Source organism: Miniopterus schreibersii, assembly GCF_964146895.1.
Source record: "Miniopterus schreibersii genome assembly, chromosome: 13".
In the NCBI taxonomy this organism is placed as follows: domain Eukaryota; kingdom Metazoa; phylum Chordata; class Mammalia; order Chiroptera; family Miniopteridae; genus Miniopterus; species Miniopterus schreibersii.
Genome location: NC_138113.1, coordinates 5,940,569 through 5,968,494, shown reverse-complemented (window position 1 = coordinate 5,968,494; position 27,926 = coordinate 5,940,569). Strand labels below are relative to the sequence as shown.

General features: G+C 44.9%; 2 protein-coding genes across 6 annotated transcripts in view; one reads left to right on the top strand and one right to left on the bottom strand.

The window, feature by feature from the left end:
• The window catches only part of SMC6 (structural maintenance of chromosomes 6), a 54,780-nt gene extending 49,683 nt beyond the window's left edge, over nucleotides 1-5,097 (top strand). For 4 of the 5 annotated variants that reach the window (XM_081156660.1, XM_081156658.1, XM_081156659.1 and 1 more), the window contains exons 25-27: nucleotides 439-591; nucleotides 2,471-2,568; nucleotides 3,393-5,097. In XM_081156660.1, coding sequence (XP_081012786.1) covers nucleotides 439-591; nucleotides 2,471-2,568; nucleotides 3,393-3,507 — 366 coding nt within the window. In that variant the 3' untranslated portion in view covers nucleotides 3,508-5,097. The remainder of the gene's footprint in view (nucleotides 1-438; nucleotides 592-2,470; nucleotides 2,569-3,392) is intronic. The other variant, XR_014000153.1, reaches the window with a different exon arrangement.
• VSNL1 (visinin like 1) overlaps nucleotides 5,089-27,926 on the bottom strand; it is a 62,918-nt gene continuing 40,080 nt past the window's right edge. The window contains exons 3-4 of the mRNA XM_081156665.1: nucleotides 7,988-8,203; nucleotides 5,089-6,575 (exon numbers count right to left, since the gene is read on the bottom strand). Of these exons, the coding sequence (XP_081012791.1) occupies nucleotides 6,378-6,575; nucleotides 7,988-8,203 (414 nt within the window). The 3' untranslated portion in view covers nucleotides 5,089-6,377. The remainder of the gene's footprint in view (nucleotides 6,576-7,987; nucleotides 8,204-27,926) is intronic.

Genomic DNA, 27,926 nt, shown 5'->3' with positions numbered 1-27,926 from the left:
AAATCATCACCTTGTACACCTTAAACTCGTACAATGTTACATGTCAATTTTATCTCAGTAAAGCTGGAGAGGTGGGGAGGGGATCTATAACAGTGCCAGGGAGGCTGGTTCAGATTATTTTAATCACTAATATTTGCCTCAACTTTGGCATTTTATTTATTATTAAGCCTTTGGAATTTTGGTATGTTAGATCCAACTCTGGTGAAAAAATGTTTCCAATTAGATTTTCTCACAATAAAGTAAAAGCCACTGTTGTATAGCTCATTGTTTTTCTGTAAAATGTTTTAAATGGCATTGATGTCATGTCCACATGACTAAATGATATTGTCCTTTTGCATTATTTTAAACTATAAACCATTCTTTCTAATGCCAGGCAGGCTTTTTGTAAAGAGTTTAATAATGCCTTTTTCTCTACCTTTTTTTGTTAACTCACTCAAGGTGCAGCCGGGAGAGGGAAACAGAGCAACTTTCAACGACATGAGAGCCTTATCTGGAGGCGAGCGCTCCTTCTCCACCGTGTGCTTCATTCTCTCCCTCTGGTCCATTGCCGAGTCTCCTTTCAGATGCCTGGACGAGTTCGATGTCTACATGGTAGTGCTAAGTTTTACATTCTCTAATTTGGGGGTGGGGTGGTGGACGTGTGTGTTGTATGGAAGCGGTTCTCTATTTTTACCCTGCTCCTTCAGTCCCCTTTTCACTATTTTGCCAGTTGTGTGTTTCTAAAATAAATTGGATTTTGGCCACTCAGTTGTTTAGAACTCTTCCTTGGTTAGTTGTCCTACTTGGGATAAATGTTAACTCTGTAGGGTAACTTTGGGGCCCTTCATGTGTGTGGTTTTCCAAACACTGTGCCTCTGTTTGTGCCCTTCTTCGTGGTATGTCACATGTTACTCCTCTCTCAAGACTTGGTTCAGATGTCACCTTTATGTGGCTTTCCTGACTTCTACCTGCCAGGCAGGATTAGGAACTTCTCAGAGCTCCCTCGGCATTACCTTACAGTAACTCATACTGTTGTTTTGTGTCTTATATTATAAAATATGTTATGTATTTTATATCTATATATTTTTTCATTCTGCTTCAGTCCCTCTTCTGTCTGAATGTCTCACCAAAATTGTAATCTTTTTGAGGTTATAAACTGTCTTCATCATGTTCCTACCTCCTAATGCCTAGCCCATAATAAGCATCTAAAAAATGCTTATTCATGAGTCAGAATTTATACTTGTGAGTGCTGTATAATCTTTCAGGTGTCAGTTTTCCTTGTGATATCATTGCTTATAATTAGCTAGAAGTTCCTCTGAGAATTGCTTTCAGAGCTAATTCACAAATCTTAGAAGGCGATTGTTCTTTCCTGCATTGTTTTTGTCCCAATACCATTAGCAGTCCTGTCACCCATCTTATTTGTCATATTTAATTCAGAACAACTTTGTTCTCTTTCAGAAGTTTAGGGGGTCTTAATCAGAATGGCAGTTTGCCCCATTGAAATGATTCAGATAAGTGTACCCAGGTTCTGAGAACCAGTGCAAAGGACCCGAATAAATTTTGTTTTGGTGCGCTGGCAGCTTTCCTATTAAATGATAGGCCTCCTGGGGCAGTGTTTTTAAAGGACAGTATTCCACTTGTGCAAGCTCTGTTTATTTTTGTTAATTTTACATTAGATTACTTTGCAGATATGCCTGATGGAAGAATTTATATCAGGCAAGCCACTGGGCAATGTAGGCAGGATGTGGGTCCCCTGTCTGCCCCCAAAGCCCACTTTCTAAACGAGCAGTCTGTACCGACCGCCACGCACGGTTTCCAGTAGTCCTTTAGAAATATATGCATTCCTCTGTCTGTGTTTTCAACTTCCAGGAGCTTTCAAGGGCGGGAGGTGTACTTTGGTCGTTTTTCTTTTCTGTTATTTAATTCAGAAAATGTAATCACACAATTTAATTCATTTCATTTCAAAACCTGTTATAACTAAACATTCTTTTTCTATACACCGATGTACTGTTTAACTTATTTTAAAGACTTAATTGAGAAATTGGTCTGTAAATTCAAATTGGTTCACATTGTACAAATTGTAGAAGGTGAAGGAGGCAGGCAGAGTTTTTAAAACGCCCTAATTAATCATTGAGGACAAATTTGAGAGACTTAATAAGTTTGCAGCTAGTCACTTTTGATACTGTTCTCCTGAGTGACTGTTACGGTACAGATTAGCTTCATTCTGTAACAGTCGTGTCTTTTGAATATTTTTTCATTATTTAAGTTGCCAAGCATGTTTTGGGAGGGAACCATACTTACACTTTCACTGTAGAAATGACCCGGAAGATAGCTGCACTCAGCTGTTTGCCCCTGACGGTTCTGGATATTATCTTCCTGTGTGTGGCATCAGACGCGAAGTACTGGATGGTCCCTGGATAAAAATCCAGGGCTTTGCAGGAGCCGACTCGATTGACACAACAGGGCCCCTAACCTCTGCTTTGTTCTTCAGGACATGGTTAACCGGAGGATCGCGATGGACATGATACTCAAGATGGCCGATTCCCAGCGTTTCAGACAGTTTATCTTGCTCACCCCTCAAAGCATGAGGTAACGTTTAAAACTCTTCTGTGAATATATATGTCAAGTATATAAAATAGGAAAAAGAAGTCTTTTATAATCTTAATTTTTAAAGTGCAAATGCATAAATGACCAATAAAAGGAAAAATTAGCTTCTATTCAAGTTTCGGAGATTTCAGATTATTTTTTCTTTGTAGATATTAAAACTTTGTTTGTGTCATCTCCCTTCCATAACAGAAGCAAGTTGATTTGAATGTGAATATTTGCTTATTCCTATTTCTGATTATCATGTTCATTATGGTTATCATGAACAACTGATGTAAAATAATTTCAGTAATTCCATTTAGACTAAAGAAGCAGTTCATGATTTCTCTAGCCTTGGCTCTTTTCCTGGTCAGTTCCAAGTACCAATCCTAAATGAAGAGCTCTACTCTGCTGCTGGCCAGCAGCTATTGGGCACCTGTGAGGTGTCAGGCACTGTGTCGCTTGGAGTTGTTGTTCTGTCTTTAAACTGGTCGCTTTGACCACATGGGAATTTGTGTTTGTTATTGGAAATACCTGGTAACTCCTTTCTAGCTAGACAAGAAGAACAAGAAATAGTTGATATATAAATCTTCATTTTCTTTTTCCTCCAAACTGAAAACCCACAGTATTTAATAGGAAGTTAATTTTTTTTAATGAAAAATTATTTCCTTACTACAAATCTTATTTCTTCTGGAACTTCAGATAGTAGACATATCCCCCTGTTAAATAACAGCCATTTAGATTTATATTTTCATGAGGAGTATTAGAATTTTCTTGTAATGTGGAAACATTTCCTTGGGAACTTGAGTAATTAATTTTACTTCCTCTAGCTCACTTCCATCAACGGAAATGATTAGAATTCTTCGATTGTCTGATCCTGAAAGGGGGCAGATGCTCCTGCCTTTCCGGCCTGTGGCTCAGGAGGAAGAAGAAAATCGAACTTGATCGGTCCTCATGTTGAAGGCTTTGTAAAGGGAAAGAATTCAGGAGTATTTGATGTAATAAAATGAAACTAAAGATATTCTGGAATAAAAGAGATGCCTTTGTATAGATGACCACAGTAAAATATGTAAATAACCTAGAAAACCAGCCACAACCAGCAGTTTAAAGTTACTCTTAACTTTACTTTGAGAAAATCAGTTTCATAGTACTGGTTTTAAATCTTTTTAAGTTTTTTTGTTGTTGTTTCTTTTTGTTTTATTTTTAACCATCTACTTTTATAGATTCTTTTTCAGAAGTAAAATTTTGTACATATGTACATGTACATATCTGTTTTGTTTGGGTTAATTTCTATAGAATTTGTAAGAATGAAAATAAAAGTTTTGATCCCCTGATTACATTTAGTTCTGCTTTTCCAGAATACTACATTCTCCCCGAGGGGGTTGAGGTGCACAGGTGTCTGCAGACAGGGACGAGTGTACAGTGGATTTACTGCCTGCTTTCTGCTTAGCAATTATGAGGGACTTACACAGGACTCTAAAAACTTGGGTCAGAATCCCTGCACAGGTCATTTTTAGCACTAGAGGTACAACTGTAGATTTGGGCTGTAGTTTTAATTCCTGTGCTGCATCAGATTTAAGATGTCTGTTTATGAGACACTTCTGTGGAGCACTGAAGCATCACCAACTCTGGCACAGTGTTGGTCCCTCAGTCCTTAACTGTCATCCACTCACCTGGGCGTCTAACCCACATCAACTGGATTATGACACAGTTCTGTACCCTGACCTGCCACTTGCTTGCCTGATTTAAAATCCCTCATTTTTCAGTCCAGGGGCGTGCAAGGCCTGGCTCAGCTGAGAGGGCACACAGGCCAGAGAGACTTCAGACCAGGCTGAGGAGAAGGGCTGGGAAATTGGGGAGGAAGGGGACCCCACCCCAGAGAAGGAGCAGCCAGGAGCAAAGGCCACCCTGCTGATGGTGAGCTGGCATCACTTGTAAGACTCACCTGATCAGAGCTGTTCAAAAATGTGCTTCTTAGAATAATGAAATACAGCCTTTTGTGAGAAATGGTATTTAGGAACTTTTTTTTAAAAAAAGAAAGCATGAATAGGACTCCTACCTTTATTCTCTATGTTTGATCCTAGGATTAGTGCTCACCTTTTTAAAAAGACATGTGTGTCCGGCAAGAAGCATTTCCTGTATTGCTAGCCATAAATACTTATGGAATTGAAAAGGAGGTATTTTAAGAGAAAAGGCAGTATTTTAAAAGCAGCAGCACTTCTGTAGTTACTGAGAAACACTGGATTTTGTTTTTTATTTTGGTGGAGGAAGGGAGTTGAATTTAGCCCTCACTTGAGACCAGTTGGCAGATGAGAAGTAAAAGCTTGTGGTTTTCCGATCTAAGAATTTAAAGGAAGAAACTTAGCTGAATGTTTCCAACACCCCTCACTAACCACACAAAACTTGATTTTTTAAAGTTACATGTATAAATAATTTCTATCAAAACCATTTTAACATACATGTGCTTTTTCAAATAAAAAATAGAATATACCAAATGTGTAAACTTCTATTAAATAAATTCAGTGTCTGAATTTTTGTGATGGTTTTTGAGTGTTAATGGGGAAATACAACCCTCAGGTGTCCAAGCATCTCTTACTGAGTCAAAGACTATTCATTGCTTTGGCCTCACAAAGTTTTGGTTTCAAGCATCATAAGGGAAAATATCTTTAATGTTCTAATTAATAGTAACATTAATTAAAAGAAAAGAAAAAAGGAAATTGTTCTTTTAAAATATGTGTAACTTCTAAAAATACAACTTTAAATTCATGTGTGTCCAGTGACTTAAATACATCATACAAATGACTCCTCAACCCCGAGTTTATCATCAGCACAGCTGTGATTGAACTGAGTATGAATTGCCCCTCTTGAGGGCCAGGATGAAGTGGGAAGGTTGCTTTTTCCCCCTTTCATTGTCATTCATTCTTTGAAATCCAGAGTTTTCTGTTTAAGGGTAGATTTGGTAAATCGTCACTAGTTGACCCTTTATGATTATGAACATCTGTTTCAAATTTAAAATTGTGAAATAAGAATTGAAGGAAAAAGTCAAATGTTATAAATTTATTTGGGACGTCAACTGCCACCTCTTCGGAAGCCTTTGAAAATTCAAGCAGAAATCAATACACATTCATCTTTTTTTTTTTTTACTTTCAATAAATAATATCTCTGTGTATATGTATATATAGATAGATATACTTAGTTAATGAGTCATCTAGCAGGAGTTTTAAGTTTTATACTGCGTTAATTCCAAAACAGCTCTTTCCAGATTGGTAGGATGCAAATGAGGTAAGAGTGAAGGCAAACCTAAAAGGCATGCAAATGCAGTACATTTATATTCACCGGTGCTACAAGCTCTTGTGGGTGGACCACACGGAGGAGCCAAGCACCCCACTGTGTGTGTGTCCAGTGCTACTTTACAGGAGGATGGTGACACAGCTTATAATCATTAAGTTACATTACTGTGGGGGGTTCTCAGTGCTACTAATATCATGTAATCAAGGAGACACAAGCATTAGCAAAACATGAACAAGAAATCCTAGAACTCTTGGCTGCACATTTCTGGCCAGGCTTTGGGAGAAGGAGGGTTGGTTAGGAAATAATATTACACATATCACATTGTGGCAGGTTGTTTGTTTGTTTTATAATATATGCTTTTTAAAATTCATTAGCAAATGACATTCTCATGCACACAAGTGTTTCAAACACAAGAAGCAAGTCCGTGTACAGGCAGTCCAAGCAATGTGTGTGTGCGTGTATGAATAGCTGCAAACCGAACGGGACACTGAGACTTCTGTGCAGTCCGTGGCGTCAGCCTCAGCTCATTTCTGAATGTCACACTGCAGCAGTAACACAATGGAAGGGTCGCTCTTGGCGGCTTCTTTGAACTCGTCCAGCGTGATCTGGTCGTCTTTGTTTTTATCCATCTTGCTGAAAATCTTGTCCACTCGCTGCTCGGGCGTGAGGCCGTCCTCATTCATTTTCATCATGATCACAGTGCCCACCATCTTGTAGATGGCCTGGGGAGACAAGAAGTGGGCGGGCCGTAAGGCTCTCCTGTGATACGGTAAAGACCCTGGTTTGCTTCAAAGAACTCCTTAAACGGTTTTAGTGAGAGCGATATACTCAAATATGTGTGTCTCCCGACCAGATGGGTAGAGAGGGACTTTGGGTGATCCCCAGGTAACTGGCTGGAGGAGGTGGGTGGAAAGAGTAGCTCAGTGGTGAGATCAAGAATCATGGGTTAGGAACAGGGTCAGGGAGGAAAATGATGGCTTCAGTTTTAAACACTGAGTCTGAAGTGTAGATGGAGGTCAACAAGCCCGAGCCCTTGATGAATTAGGAAAAGATGAAATGTGGTCTCAACTGAGAAGGAACTTACACTGTTTAGACAAGCAAGCACGATGGACCCTAAAACTGAGCCCTGAAAGGAGTCAGTGTGAGGAGAGCTGTGGACTAGGGACTGTGTTCATAAGTTAAAGACTAGAATAAGAAGATTGCAATTGTTCCATTCTTCATACACAGTCCTCAATGCGGAAATTTCCTAGACAGAAACAACTTTTTGTCTTTTTAGGAAAGTGCCTTAAAAAAATAAATGCCCATCTATACAAAAACTTACAGATTCATAGCCAAAAAGTGGGAGCAACTGGTAAACAGATGAACAAATACGACATATTTTTACAATTGAATACTATTTTAGCATAAAACAATGCAAAAACCCTACAACATAGGTAAAAACAGAAGCCAGGCACAAAAGGCCACATACTTATATTGTTTGATTCCATTTATATGACATGTCCAGAAAGACCCATAGGGACAAGGTAGAGCAACAGTTTACTGAGCCTGGGGGTGGCAACGGACAGGTGGGCACAGGGACCTTACTGGGGAATGAAAATGTTCTCAAAGTGGGTTATAGTAATGGTTGTGCACTTTTCCAAGTTCACTAAAAAACATTTAATTGTACAGTTAAAATGGGTGAGTTTATGGTCTATAAATTATGGCTCAATAAAGTTTTTTTAAAATGCCAAATGGAGGAGCCACGGTGGCATCTTATGCCCACAGGAGAAGCTGGTGGAGGAAGAGGGCGACTCCTGGCAGAGCAGAGCTAAGCCACGGGCGGAGAAACAGTCCTGATAACACCCTTTGTGCCCAGAAGGCTTCTCTGTGGAGACCCCCAAGTGTGAGTGGCTGTTTACAATGCTGACTCCGCTGACAGCGCCCAGGGGCTTGGATCTGTGCTTTTCCCAGCCCTGTGCTGGACTCGGGGACAGGGTTAGGAGAATTCAAGGCTTGGCATGTCACTAGCAGGGCTCCTGAGGGAAGAAGAGAAGCCGCCGCCACAGGCCTGTGCCTAAGGAAGCTGGGGCGCAGACCTGGGGTCTGCCTCTGCCCCGCAGGGCAGGGCTGGCTGACCCCGAGAGCCCCCGCTCACCTCAATGATCTCCAGCATCTCCACGCGGGTGATCTTGCCGTCGCCGTCCAGGTCGTACATGTTGAAGGCCCAATTCAGCTTCTGCTCGAAGCTGCCCCTGGAGGTGATGGACAGGGCGCAGATGAACTCTCGGAAGTCGATGGTGCCGTCCCCGTTCTTGTCGAAGGTTCGGAAGGCGTGCTGGGCAAACTTGGAGGCGTCCCCGTAAGGGAAGAACTGCAAAGCGGAACACACGCGAACGTTCAGGTGGCGGCAGGGACAGAGTCACAGCCCGGGCTGGGCTGAGGTCTGAGCAGGGCTGGAAGGAGGCCAGCCCGTGGGTGGTCGCGTGCGGCTGTCAGAGGAGCTGTGACAGGATCACCTGTCTGAACAGCAGTGTGGCACCGGGACGCCGTCTGCTGGTGTGACCTCGCTCACAAGCACCTCGCTGTTTCCTGTGGGCGAGGCTGGGAGCTAGCATCCCTCATCTGCGGCCTCCCCGTCGCTCCCACAAGGACAAGGACTGTGGCAGGCAGCAGACTTCTCCCCATGTGGGGCGGTGCTACCTGAATATCCATCCAGCTCCTTCCCCTGTGGAAATCCAGGTCCACCGCCTGCTGGCCCGAGTGAGATTGCCAGGACCTGCTTTCTCCTGTCCCCGGCTCCCTGCCCCCAGCCTTCTGCTATCTCTGGCTGAGGCTCTAGTGTCCGATTTCTTTTTACAGGGACTTTTCTTTTGTACAACAGACATTTTAAAGCCATTAAAAATAGAACATGCCTGGGCTTACTTTTGAGAGAGAGAAAGAGGTTTCTTCTCAGAGCCACCAGTTGGCAAGGGTGCGGCGGGAGATGATGGACATGGGAGGAGAGGGGAGCAGAGCCCTGGAGAGGCCAGGCCGTGCAGAATGAGGCCGTGGCCTCAGCCCCCGGCCATGGGTCTAGGGCAGTCACAGACGGCAGGGAATCACACCTGACCCCTGTCTGCCCCAGCAAAGCCGAAGGGCATTCTCCAGGTGGAGGGCAGAGAAGGGGCAAAAACACCTTGAATGCCCCCCATCGCCCTGTGCTGTTTTAAAGCAAAGAAGGTTTGTATGTAACGTGTTTCTGGATGAACAATCCAGCAAATACCAAATTCAAAGCTTATTCTTGAGGGTTTGCTTTGTAAGTTTCGCCACTTGCTAGTGGGACAGGCTGGCCACCTCCACACAGACGGCTGGCTGCGTGCCCAGCTGGGGCTGTCTCCCCTTGGAAACCCTCAGTTTCTCTTTCTCGAGGTGCAGTCCTCCCTCCCCACAGCCTCAGAGGGAACTTTTCATAATGTCTGCACCCTGTACCGGCTAATAGCCTCTAACTGTTCTCAGAAGAAGGAACAAAATGATCCCCAGGCCCGCGAGCCCTCCCAGGCCTGTCCTGCCCCGTGTCCAGGGTCTGGTCCCCTCCCCTGCTCCTCAGGCTTCTTTCATCACTTGGGACCTTGCTGTGCTCTTGGCTACAGCCGTGCTGTCCCCTTGTCGGGCATGCTCCCCGCCCGCCACGCCAGCTCGCGCCTGCTCATTCTTCAGACCCTGAATCAGCTCCTTTTCTCAGGAAATCCTCCTCGGAGCCCAGGTCAGATGTGCGCACGTGACCGAGTCCCACCCTTGGTAACATTTATCATGGTTGTGAAGAAATGCTCACGGGGTTGTTTGATTAATGCCTTCCTCCCCCAGTGGGCTGTAGGTTCAATGGAGACAGGGAAGGGCCAGGTTTTGCACCCCACCCTGCTCCCCACTGTACTCCCTGGTGCCCAGTACAGGGCCAGGCCACAGAGGTGCTCAATAAGTGTCCATCAAAGTGACTCAGCATTGCAGGTCATTTTCAAGCCCGAGGAGACAGCTGCACATTCCCCCGATGACCACTGGAAGGTTCTGAAATATGTTCTGATGGTTGTCATAACTCACTATGCTAAAGGCGGCTCACCATTTGGCCTGAAAACTTGTCATTCCCATCACTATGTTAGCTGGTGATTCACGAGGATGTGAATCATTCCCAGGGCAGTGCATGCACTTGGTCACGTGGCTAGAAAGAGGAGAGAGACATCTCCCCTTAAATAGAAGTGGGGAGTCCAAAAACTGTTTCCTGCCAAAGTGTTCATTCAACAGATACTCACAGAAGCCTAGCTGGTGCCAGGCTCTGTGCTGAGCTCTGTGCGCAGGAGGCAGGGTGAGGAGAGGCGATGGAGAACAGCAGGAAATGTGAGCTGGTGCCTGCCCTAGGGCAGATGTGACAAGTCAGATGGTAGATGAGCTGAGCCCGGGAGAGGCCTTCCACGCATGGGCTCTCTGGGGGGATGCTAAAGACACACCCAACTCCTTCTAGAACAAAGTGGTCCATTCAGGATCAATCCCCATTTCACCCTGCAGCCAGCTCATTTCACAACATCATGAACAACAAGCAACAACATAGGTCCTAGGCTCCTAGGACTGATTGGAAGGAGGAAGCCCAGGCAGGCCTGGGGAGGTCAGGGGGAGCGGGCAGGCTGCAGAGAGTGAGCTTGACCGGGGTCTGAAGGGAGCAGGAGGTACGGAGGCGCTGTGTCTGCGTGGGGTGTTGAGGGGCAGCCTGTACGGGGTGGTGGGGCCAGCAGAAGCCATGGGCCAGCTGGGGAGATGCTCTGTCGGTCTGTTGAGCCTTCCTGGGGAGAAGCTGCCTGGCGGGTGGGGAGCGAGGTTCAGGATGGTGGAGGTAAGCTAAGCTATGGCTGGGGAGACACCGCCTGGTGGTTTACACTTTAGATGAGGTGGCAGTTCTGACTCCTGACAGGGAGGCTGTCCTCTCACATTTCCATATTTATCTCTGCAGGGACAGCAGACAGCAGCCTTGCCCTGCAGGCTTCCAGGCTCCCTCCACCAGGCTCATGAATAAAGATGCTGAGCCTCCCTAGGAGAGCCCTCCAGGTCTTCCCCGGAGCAGAGAGGAGGGGAGGCCATGGCTGGGCAGACCTGCTAAAACAGAACAGGCCGACCAGCCCCAGGTGGTGGCGTGGGAAGGGCATCCAGGGTCCGAGTGCTGGGTGTACAGGTGAAACCTGGAGCACCAGAATCATTTCTCCTCTCAATACCTCAGTTTCTCTGCCTGTAAATCAGTAGATTAAACAAAATGGCTTAAGGTTCCTCATTCCAAGTCTCAACTTCTGTGATTCTGCCATAAAAAATGGCAGATGCTTTATGAATGTGGAAGGACCCTCCAAATGCAAGGCCTGTCATGAACTCCTTTGAGAAGAGCCCTGTCCAATAGAAAGATATTGTGAGCCACAAATCTGAACCACATAATCATTTAAAATTTTCTAATAACTATATTTAAAAACAAGTGAAATTAATTCTAATATTTTCTTCAACCTACTGTATTCAAAACACATCAAATTATATTATTTTAACATGTAATCAAATTAAAGTTATTAATGAAATGTTTTCCATTTTTTGGACTAAGTCTTTGAAATCAGTATGTGTGTCATACTTATGACACATCTCAGTTCCTACCAGACACATTCTGAGTGCTTGTGGCTCATGGCCACCATGCAGAACCTTGCAGCTCTGGACAGTGCAGCCAGTGCAAAAGAATGTGTTTTAATTGCCCAAATTCTAGAAGAATAGGCCAGTGCTGTAAATGACCTTCAGGAGTATGTACATGTGATTGCTCTACACCTGGCCAGGGAAGCAGGGGTTTGTGTGTCAGCCAGGAAAGCTGTGAGCCTCAGAAAGGCTGCAACCTCTCAGGCCTGGACATCAGTTTTTCTTCCCACCCTTGGGCACACCAGGCTTCTAGGCCAGTGAGTGGCCAGGCAGTCTGGGCCTCCTGCTTGCGTGTGGAGCTAGGACAGCTGTATGGATCCTGGCTTCCATCCCGAACCCAGGTGTCTGATGCCCTCACACCTTGGTAACACCTTCCATGTCCTCCTAACCCTGGCCTGTGTTTCCCCTTCCCAGATACCATCCACCAGGGAGTGCTATCCACAGTACTCTCACCAGCTTTAAACAATATTTGTGAAATGTTACTCTGAAGGGGAGTTCTCTCCAGCAAATCTTGACCCCGTCTGAGAGAATCAGTATTGTTTTTCCTTCTCTAAGAAGCAATAGGGGAGTCAGCATGGGTAAGGGGAATGAATGAGGGCTCTGGAGCCATTGTGACCACATCAAACCCTGACTCCACGTCTAAAGTGGCTATGTGGCCTTGAGCAGGGCACTTTGTTTCTCTGCCTCAGTTTCCACTGGGTGTAAAAAGACCAGTCCCGTGCGTGGTTAATGCAGTAGCTTATCTAAGCATTTTGTGCACTGCTAGGAGACACACACAAAAAAAACACCCGTAAAAAAAGTAGCTTCTATCTCCTCCCCCTTGCCCTCAGGCCCATGGATGTCTGTTTTGGAGTCTACATTACAATTCGTGCCATCTCTGGAAACAAGGCACCTCTGTTCTGTTGAAGTGTAACTGACCGCACATTGATTCACACCGATGCACTAGACATTGTTTCAAGTCCTTTTGCGAGTTTTAACTTAATTCTTATAACACTCCAGTGAGGTGGGGCTCACAGATGAGAAAACTGAGGCATAGAGAAGTCAAGTCACTTTCTCAAGGTCACACAGTAAATGGCAAAGCTGAGATGTGAATGTGGGAAATCCACCTGCAGAGCCCTGCTGCTGATCTGTTTTGTCTCACTGTTACACCAGAGCCTCCCAGAAGAGGGGACTTTCGACCTGAAGCTCCAAAGACAAGAACCATAAACCAGGGCGGAAGCTTTTGGGGTAGCCACATTGATGATCTGAACCCAGATCCGGCCTCAGCAAGTCCTATCGGCAGACGTTTATGAAGCTTTACATTTTGCCTGCCACCTGTTATCAGCCAGCCAGGCAGCTTCCCGCCGCCCACGGCTTTCTGTCGGGATTCTATTTCCCGGATCATCATTCCCAGCAGGCCTCTGAGATTCGTGGCTCAGCAGCAGAGTCCTGACTTTGATCTCTGGAGTGTCCCTCTGGTGGCCGCACACCAGGCTCTTTAGCTCAAGTCCCTCCAGTGGACCCTTCCCTTCCCGTGGGCACCTGTGGTGGCAGCAGCCACAGGGGCACTGAATTCCCAGCTCTGCCCCACAGCTTGTTGCTAAGCAGCTGGTGCAGACTGAGATGTGTGGAAGGAAACCCTCCTGGTAACAAAAACAAACCCTCATGTGCCCAGAGTTGCGCGTGTGTGTGTGTGTGTGTGTGTGTGAGAGAGAGAGAGAGAGAGAGACGGAGAGAGCGAGACGGAGCTTGCTTCTGTTACATATTTGTGAGTCATGAGCAGTCTGGTCATTTTTATATATAAGAATGAACCTGATGAGAGACAGAGATCTTAAAACAATATCCAGCATCTCAGTTAGGGAATCTCACTTAACAGCCAGACCAATAAAAATCAGCATTTTCTGGGGAAGCTACTGATTTTCAGGTTGGATTCTTCTGGATAGTTGGGCAGACCTGGAAAAGCCCCAATGCGAGATGATCTGAAAAGGTGAGGTTTGCCTCGTGTCTTCACTCCTCCAGGATGCAGCTCAGAAAGGAGGCTTGAACTCAGAGCTAGGCGGAGTGCCCTTCCTCCATACCTGTTAACACTCTAACACCCTAAACAGGACTCCAAAACCGCACTAACCACGCTATTGTAATCACTTAGAATAGCCCTGTGACATCCCTAGGGGGTCTTGAGAGTAGAGGTTGCATCTAATTTTGTTTTTTTTAAATATATCTTTATTGATTTCAGAGAGAGGAAGGGAGAGGGAAAGAGAGAGATAGAAACATCAATGATGAGAGAGTCACCCATCGGCCACCTCCTGTAGGCCCCAACTGGGGATAGAGCCCGCAACCCAGGCATGTGCCCTGACAGGGAATCGAACCCCGATCGCCTGGATCCTAGGTTGATGCTCAACCGCTGAGCCACGCCTGGCTGGCTCTAATTTGTTTTTTTAAGAGTGACACTAACTCATCTTTGAATCTCATGTAGTAGAGTTTCTGGTCATAGTAGGTGCCCAATAAATCTTTAGTCAGTGAATGAATGAATTACCCTCATTTTTTAGGTAAGGGGGCAGTACAATCCCTAAAATGTCTCCATTTAAAAATTAAAACATGTAACCCAAATATCCATTGACAAACAAATGGATTAAGAAAATGTGGTAAGTACATACAATGGTATATTACTCAGCCTTTAAAAAGATGGAAATCCTACTCTATGCAATAACACAGAGGGACCTTGAAGATTTAAGTGAAATAAGTCAATCACAGAACAAACACTGAATGATACCACTTCAATGAGGTATCCAGAACAGTCAAATTTATAGAAGCAGGAAATAGAACGGTGGTTGTCAGGGGATTGGGAAGGGGATGATGGGGAGTTTTTCAATGGTTATAAAGTTACAGTTATACAAGAATAAGTTCTAGAGATGTGCTTACGACATAGAGCCTACAGTTAACAATGTGATATTGTGCACTTAAATATTTGCTCAGGTGGGTAGATCTCATGCTGAATGTTCTTAACACACATACACACATACACACAGAATAGCCAAGGGACACAAGGATACTTTTGGAGGTGAGGGATATGTTTATTTCCTTGATTGTGGTGATGGTATCATGGGTGCATGTATATGCTCAAGCTCATTAAATTGTATACATTCTATACATTAAATATATGCAGTTTTTTATATATCAATTATACTTCATTAAAACTGAAAAAAATGAAACATGTTTACAATATCTATAGTTAGTTAACTTACTCAACCACCCAATCTTTAGATAGCATTAACATTCTGAAGAAATGGACCTTGGTTACCCCCTACCTATGACCAGCTCACTACCATGTGAGTAATTAGTTAGATATAATGAATGAAGAGGAAAGAACACTGATCCTGGATTCAGAGAAGCCTGGATCCCATTCCAGTTCTCTTACTTACTAGCTGTGCTATTTTGAGCAAGTTGCTTAATCCCTGTGGACATCAGTGGTTAACTCTGTAAATCTGGGGTGATGGCAACGCCCCAGGGTTTTATGAGGAGTCAGTGGAACACCTGGAGCACACAGGCACAGTTCACTGTTGCTCTCCTCCACCTCTGGCCGTCAGGCTCTGCACAAACCTCTCCCATCCGCCCCACCCCAACTCATTTAGTCACAAGAGAATGACTACAAGCAGTAGTTGGGAGAATCTGGGGTGACCTAATGAAAAGCTGTCACATACACCTGGGCCATTCCTTCCTCTCCTTTCTCACCTAAACTTACTGGGCCATTTCACTGTGCTTCTTATCTCCATTTCCTCACATGTAAATTAGGACAATTATACACCCTTGTAGAGCTTCAGTGAGGATTAAATGAGCTAATATGTGTAAAAATTTAGCAGAGTGCTTATCACATTAGCTACTCAGTCTGTGGCAAATATCATCACTCTTACAACAATGGGCTCTTGAGGAACCGCAGTCACAGAACCAGAATATAGCAGACAGAATAATGCTCTCTCCCCGCTCCCCCCCAAGGTGTCTACACTCTAATTCCTGAAATGTGTAAAATGTGATTAAGGGTCTTGAGATGAAGAAATTATTTCTAGATTATCCAGATGGACGCAATGCAGACAGAGATTTGCAGATGTTACACTGTTGGATTTGAAGATAGAGGAAGGGCCATGAGCTAAGGATGCTACATCCTTGAACAGACAACAAAAATGACCACCCAATTCCTCCTCTGATCCCTAGGTACTATGACAACAGCTGGTCCCTCTCACACCTCGGTCACCAGCCCCGCCCCCATATCCCCAGGTTACTGATGCTATCTGTAGGAAAGGTGCTGCCAGTCCTGAAATGTGCCACTGGGAACCATGCCTCTTCTTCCCTGGGCAAAAGTAGAGGAAAAAGTTGCAGAGATGAGTGTGTGCCTGCATGTGTGCACATAGATGAAGGCATTTCAAAACTGAAAATAAAGCCACACAATGCGGGCAGTAATCCAGCCCTGCTCAACTCCAGAATGCCCAGCCTGGCAAGACCAGGATGAAAGGCAGTTGCCATGGAAACAGCATCCCTTGGCTTCTGCTGGCTGCCTCCTCAGCACAGCTCTGCCTCTGTGAGATCCAGTCACCACTCTGCTCTTGGCAGCTCCACACCTTGACAGGGTCTGCATACCTCGAGGCCACAGCACTTCTACTATTTTCCATCTTTCTAAATTAACTGCGTGGATTCCAGAAGCCAGGAAATTGGCTTGTGAACTGGGATGAGAGGTGGCAAGCCACACTGGGCAGAGTATTGGATTCAAGATCTCCCTGTTAAGGTCCTTTCCCTCTTCTGAGCCCTGGTTTCCACTTTGGTGTGATGAACAAGGGATTGGCCAGGATGACCCCTGAGAGCCCCTCTCGCAGCTGTGAGATTAAGTTCATTGAAAAGTGATAAATTTAGACTGAGGAACAAGATAGAGCTAAATGGTCAGGATGATGGCTATGTCTCCCTGTTTCAGAAATCCAGCCTTGCCCATTGGAGGGAAAAGCCCCAAGGGGTAGCCAACTGCCAAAGGAAGCTACTCCCTGTGTTACTCACAGTGTCGAACTTCCTTAGAGGGGTTCCCCGTTCTACAGTGAATCCCATAGAAGGAGCGAGAAGTTCACGCCCCTGTGGCCTGTCTACTGGAGGACCCCTGCTGCTGATTTCTTCAGGTCTTGCTTCCAATACTACTCCTCAGGGACCATGCCAAAGCTCCTCAGCCATGCCACTGGCCACAACGGACTCTGGGGCCAAGGTAACACAAGACAGGAGTAACTCCTCAAATCCATCTGTTGAAATAGTTAACTTTTCCAGGGATGCTCAACTAGTTCCTAACCTCCAAGAGTTACAGTCTACCTGAGACACACACACAAGCAACTGCAATCCAGGGTCTACATGGAGCTCACCTTGGCCAAGCTAGTCTGTTTAGAAAGCAAATTCACTTCACTCCATCAGTACATGCCACCTGCCACTGCACCACCAGTCAGCAACCGGGTGTTTGGACAAATCCACTGTTCTTCCTCATCTTTATGGGACTTGCCACAATGCTGCAGGGAGTGTTCAGGGAGCTAGCAGGGTGGATGGGGCAAGACTACTCTATGCTATTTTATAGCACTTCATGACAAATAAATTGGAGTTCATCAATTAAATATGAGAGCGTGACAAGAGCCATAGAGCTGGCTGCAGGCCACCCGGAGTCAAGGAGCAGTGTGTGGCTTTCTGGGCTCCACTCTGTGATGATGTTCACAGCACGTGAGCACCTTGTTCCCCTCATCATGACCTCCCAAGGGAGCATGTCACAAGCTAAGAGAACAACTTGAGTCCAGGGCTGGAGATGCAACATTGAAGAATGTTTGGTGACTGTGCTCTGCCCACGTTAACTAGTGTATGGATTAGTGCAGTGAGAAAGTAAGGTTATTGGCCCTTTGGCAGATAGTCTAAGCCAACTACTACTATCCCTTCTTCCCTAATTTTTTGTTAACTTGGCTTTTGTTCAAGGCATCAATGTTTCCAGCTCAAGGTAATAGATGATGATTGAACTAAAACTAAAAATGGCAATCCTGTTTCTTGCAAATATATATATATATATATATATATAATCTTACCTCAATAATATTAAGATAAATATATCTTATCTGATAAAAAAGACTGATGAAGCTACTAGAGCCCTTTCCCTTTCTCTGACAGGCTTAAATAATGATGTGATGCCCGTAACTGCAGCAAGCAGCTTGTATCCATGAGGGAAAGGCCAAGAAATGTTCAGAAGCCATGATTTAATACTAAACAAATCTTTATCTCCAAACTTTTTATGTGAGAAAAATAAACTCTTATCTACTTAAGCCACCGTGTGTGACATTTTTTTTTTTTTTTTTTGGTTCCTTATAGCCAAGTAACTAAGAGGCCCAGTACAAGGAAATAGAATTTGTACTTTTTTCCTGTGGACAAAGAGGAGGAGGGCTTTTGTTGTTGTTTAAGATTAATTTAAAATAAAAAGTAATACATGTGTGCTATGAAAATTTCTGGCAATAAAGAAGTATATAAAGTGAGAAGTAAAGGGTCCCCTTTCACCAAATCTTCTTGAAGGTAAACACTATGAGGAAGGTGGGGTGTGAGGAGAGATGCGTGTATATTTTGCAAAAATAGGATTATGTTATACAGTGTTTTGCAATTGGCTTTTTTCATTTACTAATACAGCACTGATCCAGGTGGATCCACGGATATTGTGGCAGCTGTACTTAAGGAAGATAAAGTTGATATGATTCAATAATCTATAAACAGGGCATAAATAAAGTAGATAAAACCTCCTTTGCCTCTGAAAAGAAAAAGGGGAGCTGAGATGTGTTGGCAACTTCCTAGGTGCAAGCATTATGCTTGGTGTTTTCATTTAACCGTAGCTCCTCTGTGAGATTATTCTCATTTTACAGATGTGGAAACAGAGGTGCCCTCAGAATTGGAAACTAGTTCTATCTGAAACTCCTGTTTTACCAACAAATGGGTTGCATTTTTCTATCAAAACTGCTCCCATGTCACAAGCTGCCAAATGCAAATATTTGAATTGCCTTGATGGGGGTATCTAATTCAAAGTGAGCACCCAGAGAGCCTCTTCCTCCTGGGTCCTGCTAGGAAAGCAAAATGTTCTGGACCCGATCCTGAGGCCTAAAGGCCCCCTTTGGTGTTGGCCAAAGCTGACTGAGTCAGGGAAAAACTGGCGTGAGTTTGGAGGAGAAGGGGGATAGGACAACAAAGCCAAAGGAAGTGTCATGCGGAGCCCATCAGGCTGGCTGCCATGCTGACTGTTAAGCGAAGTTCTTGGGAATGTGACAACTGGCAAAACTCATAGTGAGGGGTAATTATGCTGTCAGACTGTCAGAGGCACTCTCCGGTGCTCAGGGTTGGGAAGATCTGCCAACAGGATTCATTGTGAATATGTAATTTGCTGAACATTGTTAAGCCAACGTTTCCCCCAGCTGGGAAGTCTGACAACAGGAAGTGTAGTTTCAACGCTCCCCCTCTGCTGCTACAAAAGCAAAAGCGTGAGAGAAGCCACCAAGTTTCCCCATGTGCTCGCTATGCCCAGGGAGCTTCGTCCATACAGAAGCCCTCCCGGCGCGATGCCCTCCCCAACACAGCCCTGGGAATCTACCCGTCTGGAGCCCCGCTACAGCCTACATCTCCCAGAAGTCTCCTTAGACAGCCCTCCTACAATCCCGGCTCCCTCCCCATTTCCCTGTCCCCTTCACTGACCTTCATGCCCCCTTCTGAGGAGACCTGAGCGCATGTTGCTGTAGACAGTTAACTGTTTCTTTCTCATCACCTGGGCTGGGAGCTTTTGGGGGCAGGATCTTGTCTGATTGATTTCTAGTTCTTGATCGCCCTACAAAGAGCCATTTAATCTCAGGCACCGCTTATGCTTCCCTAGCGTGAGGGAATGAACAGCAGGCAGGGGAGAGGTGCACCCTTTGCTCTGGGCAACAGGATGGAACGCGGGAAGGTGAGCAAAGGAGCGCTCATCAGCAGCTCTACGGCCGGAGGACACGGAGCGTCTCCCTGCACAGGCCCGCCTCCTGCTGGGGAGAAAACCTGGGCCGCATGACCAGTGGAGTGTGTTCACCACGAAGGGAACACCTGGGCGACTGCCCCGAGAAGTGTCCTAGAGTTGCCCCGTCCCGATGCCCTTCCGGCCGAGGAGCAGGCTCAGAGCAGTGTCTGGTCTGCGGTCTCGTGGGGTCAGCAGGGGCTAAAATTGGAACCCTCGTCTGCTCATGTTGAGGAGCCCGAGCTCACTCGCTGCCCAGGCTGCTTCTGTTTATCATCTTTTGTGGCCATCACCTGAATTTGGCCACAGTGATTTCAGGAATGTAGGCACATGTATCATTCATCAAATGTTTTCCATACTTTCACTGTACTTTGCAATCGATTTATTTGTTTTCTACAATTCCTATTTTCTACGTTCAGTTAGTATTTCAGTACGCTCAGTAAAGAAGCCCCGCTGAGGGTTCAAGAAGTCACTCCTGAGGCTGCTGACATTACACAGCCGTGTTCCTGCTTTGCCATGTACGTCGGCCTCCCTGGCCGTTCATGGACCTTGATGGATCATGGGGGAAGGGTGCGCAGTTTAGTCTGAGCTCTCGAAAGTGAGAGAAGAGAGAGGAAGATGAAAATAAAGGAGTGGCTTAGGGAGGAAAGGCAAGGGAGGGGGGGACTGTGGGCACCCCGAGTCAGGACCGGGTGTGTTGTTCACCTGTGTGTCCCCAACACAGAGGACTGAGGCTAGGCCCAGCTTTGAGACGGACTTTGGGGACTCTTCAGTGGGTGAATAAATGACCTGCAGAATGGGCAAATCCACTCTCTGGGAAATGAAGCAGCTGCTGTCCTCCAGGGTCATCTGTCCCCATTTAGTGTCATATTAAAGCCCAGTGGTAACTTGGGATGCATTTCAGAGTCATTGTAGAGCTTTTTAAAGTATAGATATTGATCTTACCTCTTTTATACTGAATCAGAAGAGGGAGGCATGTAGAAATTAGAAATGCATTAGAATGCTTCCTCCTTCCCTGAGGTAGGAAGCATTCTTTTTACCACTCTTTTAGATTCTTCCAACTTCCCTGACCTCTTCTGGAGACAGCCTTGCAGTGGCTATAGATTAATCTGTTTGGTGGCATATCTGGAGTCATCCATTCAGTAAGGTTTGGTGGGGCTGAACGTCTACTTGGATTTTCCCAACCATGGGGAACCCCCACTCCTGTACCAGGTTCTCTGATGAAGAACTGATGGGGCGCTTGTGGAGGGAGGGAGAAGGGGGCCTTTATACCAGGAACCACTTTGAGAGGGGAGCTCCTTGCTGGTCAGTCCCTCGCACAAGGCACAGGGGCCACATGGGTGACAAGCACCTTCTGGGACCATCCTGTACTTCCCTCCTTAGGGTTGAGAGCTTCAGCCCCAGCAAAGGATCATGCAGTAGAGATTCTTTTGCCAAAGCAGCCAAAGTCAAGGAAGGCAAAAACTTTCAAAACGCCTATCCCTTCCCCACCCCTAACTGACACACACACACACACACACACACACACACACACACACACACCCTGAAGTGAAGGATACAGCTTGTTAAATTTTCACCCCTGATGATTGACAAAGCCTTGCCTTCCCCACCTGTGTGATGGGATATGAATTTCAGCACATTCACAATTTCAGAAGGTTCCCTCCATAGGCCCCAGAGTCTCATCTTTATTACTTTGGCTTTCCTGATAAGCTATAAATCCCTGAGCATGGCATACACATTAAGTCTAAGCAGTCATTGATATGTTTGTATAAATAAACCGATTAAAAATATTTGGGGGAGCATGTTTGAATGGAGAGGGGCAAGAGTGGAGTAGGCGAGCATGGGGTGGGAAGCTATGAAGCAGACAACAGGGCACAGAAAAATGGAAGTGGGGATATTGGAGACAGAGTTGGCTCATTTCGGGGCCACCACTATTCTCTTCAGAATAATCATACAAACCTCTTCCTAGCCTGGAGTAAGTGTACCGTTTGGCTCGGTTCAAGGCCTACTTCGTAGGTGAAACCTGCCCCAAAGCAGTCGTACGTGAGTGTGCTACCACATATGTGTTATATGGCACGGTCAGCCAGCATTTTACCTCTGTACAAGCTTGGTCTCTCAGCACAACTGAAATCCTCACAACAGAGCTGTGTGTGAGGCACCGCTATCTCCATCATCTGGATGAAGAAACTGCAGCTCAGAGAGTTTATGTAATTTTCCAAGGTTGCACAGTAAGGTCAGAGCTGGGGTTCCAGAGTTAAAGCCTATACACCACTCAGCCATTCACTAGTGTGTGATCTTAGACATGTTACTTTTCTCTCTTTGTGCTCAGTTGCCTTCTCTGCAAAATGGAGGTAGTAATGGTACCTAGTGCAAAAGGCAGTTGTATTAATTAAAGGAATTAATACATGGAATAGTGCCTGGCACATAGTAAATGTGACGTAAGTGTTGGCCATTCTTGTTATTGTTACTACACAATATTGTTTCCAAGGAATCCTATCACCTCTGTTTCTCTCATTGTATCTACTGGACACATAGTAGGAACTCAGTAAATATCAGCTCCCTTTCTCTTTCCCTTTCCTTTTTCTTTCTGAAAACTGCCATTGGGACCAAAGAAATGTCATGACTGTTTGCTTTATGGAACAAAGCTTTTCATATTCCCCAGGAAAAGAAGCCAACACTGGCACTATTGGATCAAAGTGAGCACAGTTCAGAGCCTTGAGCTGTGGCCCCTGCCTGGCTCAAGTTCAGAGGAAGATTCCTTGGAAACACACAGAGGAGGTGGGGAGCCAAGGCCCTGTCATCCGGATGCTTCCAGTCCCATATCACTGACACGTTGTGATCCATCATCATGTTCTCGGTCCCCGACAGGGCTGTTTTGATAAAGGACTGACTAATGGGCAGGAAGGGGAACCTTTCGCCAACATGTTTGTTTCCATTAGATTATGGGTGTATTTTTAGTGTGGCTGAGAAATATATAGGATCTTGCCTTGCAAGAGGATTTTGTGGACTAGGACCAGGAAAAAATAAATCTTGGCGGGGGGGGAAAGATTGCAAATCCTTGCTGCTGTCAGGAGCTCCTTCTTTTTTCATTGCCACCTGGTTCACTTAAGATGTAGCTCAATTACTATTTCTTCTGGAAAGCCCTCCTAGAGCCTCTTCCCAGCACTACTCATTTTTTTATGGCATCTAGCAGAACATTTACTTCATAGTACCATCATCCCCAGTTCACTTGACAGTCTCCCCCATTGGCTGGGCTCCTTGAGGAAGGGAGGCATGGCTGTTGGTTCATTTCAACATCCTCAGTGAGCGGATGTCCAATAATGTTTAATGAATAAATAAATGTACATATAGATAGATGGATAAATGGGCGAATGGATGGATGAATACAAAGACTAGTCATTCTGCATTGGTAAATCTTATTATGAGTGTGATTGTAGGTCCTATGTCTCGGTATCTCTCACCCCTTGTTATGTTTTTGTTCCTTGTGTGATGCTGCATCTGCCCAATGCCACTGCAGGCCTCATCTTTATGTGCTATTCAAGTCATGTGGGCAGATAAATGCCTCTGCTGCCAAACTGACACAAGGAGGGAAACACAAGCACTAATCATGGTCCACCAGCTCAGCAGCACACCCGGCAGAAGTGCCCCCACTGGGATAAAGAGTCAGAGAGCAGGCACAGGAAGAGGGTAGAGGTGACAGGAGGGTCTTATGCTGGCAAATTATAGACAACAATTTCTTGTGTTTAAAAAATAAACCCCACTCACTGCAGCAAAGGAAGTGACCAACCATTGGGACCTCTATTGTCAGTTTAACTCTATTTGGATGTAGTTTCCATCAGGCTCTAGTGCATGAGACAGAGCAAAGCCCTGGAGAGGCTGCCTGGCTCAGCCCAGGCAGTAGAACAGGGTATCTTGGCACCACCCACTCTTGGTAAAGCAGAATCATACACAGAGTGAGTCCACTTCTGCTTGCCATGGTCTCAGATCCCATCCACAGGGAAGCTCAAATAGTTGTACATCTTGTACCTGACCTTAAGAAGAGAGGCTGATGACAGGAAGGAGCCCCTCAAAACATTCCCTCTGGGCAGATTGCTAGCAATGCCCCTTATCTAGTATTCTCTCCTTCCATAATGGACTTTTTAGCTGGGTATATAGCCACCCAAAATTAAGGCTACCTTCCCAGTGTCCCTTGCAGCCAAGTGTTGTCATGAGACTAAACTCTGGATATGGACTGAGGTAATATATGCAATTACTGGGTCTTTCCCTTTAAAGTAAGGGTATATTTTCCCATCCCTTCTGTCTCCTCCATCTTACTAGCTGGAAAATGACACTGTGGGAAGCCACTTATGAATCAGAGCACACCTTAGGTAGGGTAACCAGGATAGAAGTGTACTGAGTCCCTCAAGGCTTACTGAGCAGAAATGCCAGATCAGCTTGGAATTCATGTAAAAAAAATTTTTTTCAGCCATGCTGAAACTACATGAGTCTCTGTTGTGCCCAGTGGAACTTTTATCCTAACTAAGATGTGTGTGTGTGTGTGTGTGTGTGTGTGTGTGTGTGATTATACACACAAATGCCCTGGAAGATCTTCATGTCTCCTCCATTGACAAGTTATGAATTCAATAGAGTTTTGGTCCTTCAAAGGAGTCATTCATCCATTTAAATAATACAAATATATTGACATATGTCCCTAAGACAAAATAACAGAGCACCTTCAATATATTTGAAACCTTAAAAGGAGATAGTTAGACTAATTCTTAGGGAAATGACTCCTTGCTTGATACATACTATTATATTAATTCTGTATCTGGAATCCTTAGTTACCCAGAGCTTTCTTCATTAGTCTGACCACTAAGATTTTTTTGCTTAGGTGGCTAATCTAGATGTCTAACACTACCCACTTTCAAATGTCCTCAGGTCCAAATCCTGAAAGCTGAACAGGCAATATTTCATCCAACTCATCTCATCTCTTGACCCCAGAACATCGCTTGGCTCTTTCCAGTTTGTCGTTTTACGTAATCTCTCCCAGAGCCATCTAGATCCTCACCCAGGGGCTGACTCTGGAGCCCCAACTGTGTCATCCTGAAAGACATCTCCAGGCACAGCTTCTGAGTCTACAAGAGATTTGACTGGGCCGAGCTGTGAAGCCACAACACATTAGCTCTAACAGGATGTCATCATTTTTCGTGCTCCTGGTAGACATGTCACATTTTTTGAAAGAACATGGGTAAAAGCAAGTCCTCTCTTGACTATGCAGTGAGATTTACTTAGAACGCAGACCATCTTTGTCTTTTATGGTCTCCCTTGCATTTCTTCTAAAAGGAAATCCTTTCAGTTTTCAATTTTTCTCTGACAATATCATTATAAACTTGCACACACGCAGCCTAATTTTCAAGTCATCAGGCAGCTTTTTTATATCAGACACTGGAGTTTACATTTTATCTTTTCCTTTCCTCTTTGGGAAAGTAGTATTTAAGGAAGTCCACTGACTACTCTCTTTGCGGGCAAGCACATCACATATTCATAAACAAACTAGCTAACCACTTGACTCTGAGAATGGGGATGCTTCGTTATCCTGTTACATTATGTAGCATCTTGCTTATTTAAACATCCTATATCAAAACTGTTCATTATGAATCTCTGTAGGTCTATTATTCTGGATAATATGCTATAACCATATAGGTCATTCCTTTAATTTATTCTTCAAACTGAAGTTCAGCTAAGCCTATAAGACAGAGTCCTTTATTCATTTATTAATTTGTTCTATCAACCAACCAATTTTTGTCACTGGGAGCTGAGGATACAGAGATGAATAAGACACAGTCCTTGTCCTTGTGGGCAGCTGAATAGGAAACCTGCCATGATGCCTAGGGACCTGTGGTACATACTAGCAGAGATACAGTGTCAGCTCCACTTGCTTCCAGAATCTTGGCATTGGAAGGGAATCCAAGAGGTCTATGGTTCTCGCCTTCATTTTACAGAGGAATAAGCTAAGGCCATGCCTACCTATCCTACCCTTAACCTCCTATCTCTCTCCCCCTCATCTCCACTGCTCAGCCCCGTGAAACTTCTTTCTGCCCATGGAACATGGATTTCATTCCCATCTCTGCCTTGGTACCATATTTTAATTAATTTCTGTATCTCCAGGAAAAAGTAGGAGGTGAAGCTCAAAAAATGGCTCCCTCTCCCAAAGCTCCTACTGCCCTCAGACCTCATAGCTCTTGTGTTGTGCTTGTACTTGTCTGCTTGGAAGGCTTTGTCCACCCCCTGCATAGGACTCCCATGGGTGTCCTGCCTGTGATCCCCTCAGAGTTTAGTGTGGTGTAGCACACACAAGGTACAGACAGTAAATACTTGATGAATAACCCAGTCAACTCTGGCTCTAAGTCATTCGCTTAAGGACACACTGTGAGCTCCTGCAGCTCCACTCACTGAGTTGCTGTGAACATTTACAAGGGAAATGAAAAAAAGACTTATCATTTCTGGTACCATCATTATGCAATTAAAAAAAAATACAATACGAGGTCACCAGAATTTCTATGGCTATCTAACACCTGGCAAGAATCCATCTGTTTGCCTTGTGTACATGTTCAGGCTTTCCTGGCATTCCCAGCATTCGATGACTCTTTGATTGGGCCCCACTCACATCTCCAACCTCACTTTCCCTGTCACCTCTTTGGTGATCCAATATTTCAGCCAACACAGCTGCCTGCTATTCCCCACACCATCCTCCTGTCTCCCTGTCCTTGTGCCCTTGCTTAGGTTGTCCCTTCTCTTAGAAATGTCACCCTTGCAGCTGCAACTCCTACCTATGCTTCAAGGCATCTTGAAATCTTCAGTGAAGATATTTATATAGAAATTCACTAGTCTAGAATATCTTTACTGGTCTTGGGATAAGTATTAATTTCTCTATCATCTCTTAGCTGTCTATATAAATTGTTGTACTAGGTTGCAAGCCCTTTACACAAGTGAGGCAGTCTGACTAAAACTCCACATTCCCCATAGTTCCTGGCTGCTGGCTTGTTCTAGGTAACACCGGCAGTGTTTGTTGATGGTGGATGACTGCTAGTAGCCTGTATTACTATCTACGAAGGGATTCTCCTACAACAGAGCTAATGAAGCCCTTGGACATTTTGTAGATGGATTTGTGACCATTTTATAGCTGATCTTTCCCATTTCTCCCCAGTTATGAGAGGATTGCATTTCATCTGCGAGGGAAGAAGCTGACATAACACAGGAACACTTCACAGCAACTTCAGGGCAATCGTAAGGATGGGACCCTAAGTTCCATAACAACCCGGGGAGAGAAACGGTCAAAGATCCCAGAACATTTCAAGTGGAGACATGAGGGCGATAAGCAGATAAAGAGCTTTCTTCTGGCAGGTTCTTAATGGGCCACAGGAGGGGAGGAAAGAAATGATTCCCACCGAGGTGGGCCAACGGTACTAGATGCAAGTCCCTATCAGCCTTTCAAAGGATCACAAAAATCCAATGATGTAAAACAGCTTTACAATGAGAGACCCAAACATGATTTTGTATATTTAAGTGCAATCCTGTAGTAGACATGGGCTATTTCTTCCTCTTTGGCTCTATTTCGAATTTGAAATGGATCGTCCTTTAACAATTAGCTGTAGATAGTAGCTAAGAGGAGAGTTGGTCTTCCTGGCTTAAAACCTTCATAAGCAGGCTGGAGTTCTTTTGGATGTTAAGTGAAGCAATTAAGAAATTGCTCCATTGTGGCCTGCCCCTCCCCCTCCCAAAGGCATCAGTTTCCACCTTTGTAAATTGGAGGTGAGGTAAGCTGGGAGAAGTGGGGGGTGGGCTGAAAGACTTCTAAATGGCTCTTTCCAACCTTATCCTGAGAACAGAGAAGTCGAGGTATCATCTAAGAGCATTCCTTCGGATACCATGGCTGCAGTCACCATTGATATCTCTCTAACTGACACCTGCTGTATCACAGGAAAGCAAAATCCCAAGGTGTGGAAGCCATCCAAAAGAATTTCACACCCTTTGAGACAGGAGAAGGTTATCACTTCAACCCCTTGGGATAAATGCTTTCTCTAATGCAAGGCTCACTGGTAACTAGCTATTCCCTGAGACAATATCTCAGTAACAAAATGCCTTTGAAGCCTCACACGGCACCTTGTTTTCCCAGAACTGGAACTCTATTGTCATCTCTTCCTCGAGATTTCAGACCCCAGCTCTTGTTTTCCACATTAATTCAAGTTGAAGTGTAGTCTCGATCATGTTGGGAAACATTCCAAATGGAAATGAATTCCCAGGTTTTCACTAAAAATTGTAGCGTCCTCATCAGCCCAATCTTGATAACATTTGTGTCTTATGTAATGTCTGTTTCCCAAAGGAATTTAAATGATTCTGTATATAGCCCTGCCCAACAAATTTTTAATAAGGC